The sequence below is a fragment of the Myotis davidii genome, unplaced genomic scaffold, assembly GCF_000327345.1.
Source record: "Myotis davidii unplaced genomic scaffold, ASM32734v1 scaffold227, whole genome shotgun sequence".
In the NCBI taxonomy this organism is placed as follows: domain Eukaryota; kingdom Metazoa; phylum Chordata; class Mammalia; order Chiroptera; family Vespertilionidae; genus Myotis; species Myotis davidii.
Window position 1 is genome coordinate 37315 of NW_006298519.1, and position 4341 is coordinate 41655.

Genomic DNA, 4341 nt, shown 5'->3' on the forward strand with positions numbered 1-4341 from the left:
GAATAAAAGGCATTGCCATTAAGAAGGTTCCCTTCGCCCTGACCAGTTTGGCTCAATGGATAGAGCGTCGGCCTGCAGACTCAAGGGTCCCAGGTTCGATTCCGGTCAAGGGCATGTACCTTGGTTGCAGGCACATCCCCAGTAGGGAGTGTGCAGGAGGCAGCTGATCGGTGTTTCTCTTTCATTGATGTTTCTAACTCTCTATCCCTCTCCCTTCCTCTCTGTAAAAAATCAATAAAATATATATTTTTTTAAAAAAAAGAAGGTTTCCTTCATCTTTGCCACACAATTCTGGAGCCTCTTCATTTATTAAAGTCGAAGTACAGAAACCGCCCCCTCAATCCCCCCTCCTGCCCCCCGTGTATCTCCTAGTTGCTCTGATAAATCCGCTTTCCTCGCACAGCTTTCTGGAGGCTTGTTCTGTGAAGGAAGCTTGACTTTGTGGCTCTGACTGGACTCATGCTTGATCATCAGTCTCCTTAAGTCCCTACTGAAATCAGTGTCTAACTAGTCAGATAAAGTCATTCATTCTTCAGCTACTGTAGTCAGCTCCATGTCACTCTGAATCTGGTGAATTACAGCAGCTCAGAATCTCGGGTGGTGGAGACCTCCGGGGAGCAGCGAGTGGACAGGTGTCCAGCCTGCGCCGGGCTCCAGCCAGGCTCCTCCCCTGGAGCAGGCCTTTGGGCTGGGCTGGGAGCCTGGAATGGTTGCTGTTGACAGTGTTCCAGATCGCTGGGTGTGGATCCCATGTGGGTAGGAACCACCCTTATCCAAACTAATGACACATCAACATGAACCCAGTGTGGAGACAAGCAGATTCAAGACACCTATTTATTTTTTATTGTTAATCCTCCCCCGAGGATATTTTTTTACTGATTTTTGGAGAGAGTGGAAGGGACGGGGAGAGACATCGATGTGAGAGAGAAGACACATCGATTGGTTGCCTCCTGCGTGTGCCCTGACCAGGGTCGAGGATCGAGCCTGCACCCGAGGTATATGACCTTGGCCAGAATCAACCCCAGGACCCTTCAGTTCAAGGGCTGACGCTCTATCCACTGACCCAAACCAGCTAGGCCTCAAGACTCTTCTCGATACTTCTCTGTGTTAGGAAGTTAGGCACCAAAGCTTAAGGATTGGCACTATAGAAACTACATTTCATTATGTTCGAAATAGAATAAGTAGTTTTATTGAAAATGAAAGAAATGTTTGAAATTGTTGTAGGAGAAAGACTTGATCTGTTTTTCTCTCCTGGGACTTCCGTAGGCCAGCGAAGCCGAGGCCCACGGTGTAGAAGAGCGTAAGCCCTGCCCCCACGGTCTCGGAGCTCTGCACCCTCCTCGTGTTCCTGCTGGACGTCATTCCCCTGGTAAGGGCCTTTGCCGGGGAGGGATGGCTCAGCGCTTGCTGTTGCGTTTTTATTTTTATTTCTTACATTGATTTTTGCAGAGAGGAAGGGAGAGAAAGAAATATCGATGTAAGAGAAACATCGATCAGTTGCCTCCTGCACACACCCTGACCAGGGATCAAACCTGCCACCTGGGTATATGCCCTGACTGGGAGCAGAACCCGCCACCCTTTGTTGTAGGGGACGATGCTCCAACCACTGAGCAACACTGGCCAGCGTTCTATGACATTTTTATTAGTCTTATTGACCTGTTTAACAAACCTGCTACATTTTATGTCTTATTTTATTTATTTATTTATTTATTTTTCTATATATATACCTTTATTGATTTCAGAGAGGGAGAGGGAGAGGGAGAGGGAGAGAGAGATAGAAACATCAATGATGAGAATAATTGATCAGCTGCCTCCTGCCCATTGAGCCTGCAACCCGGGCATGTGCCCTTGACTAGAATCAAATCCAGGACCCTTCAGTCCATAGGCAGACGCTCTATCCACTGAGCAAAACTGGCTAGGGCACAGCTAATTTTTTAAAATCACAGTTAATATGTTGGGGTCCATCCCCAGCAGGTCCAGGGGTTCCCAAAGGTGTGGACAGAGTCGGCGAAGAAGGAATGACACGGAGGCAGTGTTCAGTTGATCAGCATAGAGAGGTTCTCTAGTCAGGTTCTGTCCTTATGTCTTACTTTAAAGGGGTTGTAACGTTGGAGCCAGCTTTAAGGGGGCTGAGCTGACGTCATGTAAGCGATGGTGAACTGGGCGTCATGCTGTGTTCAGGGGTGGGAGTGAATGTATTTCCTACTTAAACTTCTGTAGTTGGCCAGTTTCCCCAAGGAAGCTAGTTGCCTCGATGTAGAAATAAATGTGGCAGTGGTTTCCTATTAGAAAGGGGAAAGCCACTTGAAAGGAGGAGACAGAAGTCCATGATTTGTCCAGATCAGAAAGAAACTTTGTTTTGTGTCCTGATTTAGGAGTTAACGTGAAGCTTCCTTACGCTCTAAAAAAACGGTCTAAGAAGCGCCATGAGGTGCATTTTTTCCCTTGACTTAAGCCGAGCCACGTCCATTAACCCGTGTCTGCTTCCCAGGAGCTGTACTCGGAGGTGCAGACCCAGTACCTCCCGCAGGTGCTCGCCTGCCTGGTGCAGCCTCTGGCCGAGAACGTGGAGGCTTTGAGCTTGGCCGAGCTCACGCACGCCCTGAAGGCGTGTTTCAAGGTGCTCAGCAAGGTCCAGATGCCGCCTTCCTACCTGGATGCGGAGGCCGTGAGCGGAAACTCGGTACGTGCCAGGAGCGGCCGGAATGGTCCTCTGAGTCGGAAGGAGCTTGTGCCTTCCTGGGAGCAGAAAGAAATTCAGGGCCGGTTAGCATAGGCATGAGGGCTGGACAATCTATAAGTGACATCTACAATACGCTTCTCAAATCCTCACTCTGTGGAAGTTCTTAGCACGGATGGTAACCCCCTCCCCTTGTCCACAGGATGAGCTGTGTGAGGGACTGGAGTCTCAGCCCACAGGCTAGTTACCGACTGCTGCCTCGGTTGCAAAGTTAGTCCTTATTTTCCCCAAACGTTATTGCAGATCAGCTGCTTAAACTGGGGCAGAGGCTCTGCTCTAGCTGTTGGAGAAAAATGTTCTAAAAATGACTTAAGACATAAATTTAAGTATGTGCAGTCTACAAATTTCAGTCTTCCCTAGAAAGCACCATAGGTTTTATGCTGAGGAATTTTAAACTTAATGTAGTATTACCTAAGTAACAGCGTAAGAAAAGAGGTTGGTTCATTGAAGATTGATGTTTCATTCCTCTGGAAAAGCCACACAAACACAGCCGGTCTTTGAACGGCATCATTTTGTTACAACAATGAGATGCCATGGGAACTTGACTCCTGTTTATATCAGTTAGTCTCTGATAAATCGCTTTCTTTTTACGTCATTTTGTTTAAAGTTGCAAAATGTATTGACATTAAGTGAGGACTTACTATACACATACATATGTGTGGATGTGTTTATATGTGTTATGTGTACGTGTGTATGAAAACTTTATTCTAACTTTCTCCTCTTATTTTAATTCTTCATGTCTTTATTTTACCCTCAGCCCAATTTCATCATTCATATTTTTAAATCTGTCAAACTGTTTTTAACTACTTTTTAAAAAAATATATTTTATTGACTTTTTTACCGAGAGGACAGGAGAGGGATAGAGAGTTAGAAACATCGATGAGAGAGAAACATTGATCAGCTGCCTCCTGCACACCTCTTACTGGGGATGTGCCCGCAACCAAGGTACATGCCCTTGACCGGAATCAAACCTGAGATCCTTGAGTCCGCAGGCCGACGCTCTATCCATTGAGCCAAGCCGGTTGGGGCATTAACTACGTTTTTTTAAATGCTGAAGAAGCTAAATAAATAACGCGGAGAGCATGGCGGTCTGTCTGCCCGGCCTGTGTGCCGTCTTCACTGTGTTATACACAGTGCACAGGGGTCCTCTTGGTGCAGAGAATTCTGATTTTAAAACCAGGAAGAGTACATTTACAGTTTGCCTAAATCAGCTGATAGTTGAACCGCCTGGTCTTACAAGATGCACATTATAAACTTCCATTTTTTGCAGAGTCCAGTAAAAGGTGAAAACGACCTAATTTTAGACACAAAGGCTGTAATCACAGGTGATGAAGATGCTCCGTTTCCTGCACTGAAGTCTGAGGACAGCGGGATCGGGCTCAGTGCATCGTCGCCAGAGCTCTCGGAGCACCTGCGGGTCCCCAGAGTCTCCCCGGAACGAGACGATGTCTGGAAGACGGGCGGGAGTATGCAGAGGACGTTCTTTTGCCTCCAAGAGCTGATTGACAACTTTGCGCACAAGAACATCTTTGGGGTCCAGCTGACGGTGTCCGGAGAGGAAAGCAGGGCCGCGGAGCCCACAGGCCAGCGGGACGGGGGCG

At 47.4% G+C, this 4341-nt stretch overlaps 1 protein-coding gene across 1 annotated transcript in view; it reads left to right on the forward strand.

Annotated features, from left to right (window-relative positions):
* The window catches only part of DOPEY2 (dopey family member 2), a 60419-nt gene that overhangs the window by 24902 nt on the left and 31176 nt on the right, over positions 1 to 4341 (forward strand). Inside the window, 4 exon segments of the mRNA XM_015570709.1 lie at positions 1267 to 1369; positions 2492 to 2683; positions 4011 to 4333; positions 4335 to 4341. The exon segment at positions 4335 to 4341 is cut by the window's right edge and continues 319 nt beyond it. Coding sequence (XP_015426195.1) covers positions 1267 to 1369; positions 2492 to 2683; positions 4011 to 4333; positions 4335 to 4341 — 625 coding nt within the window.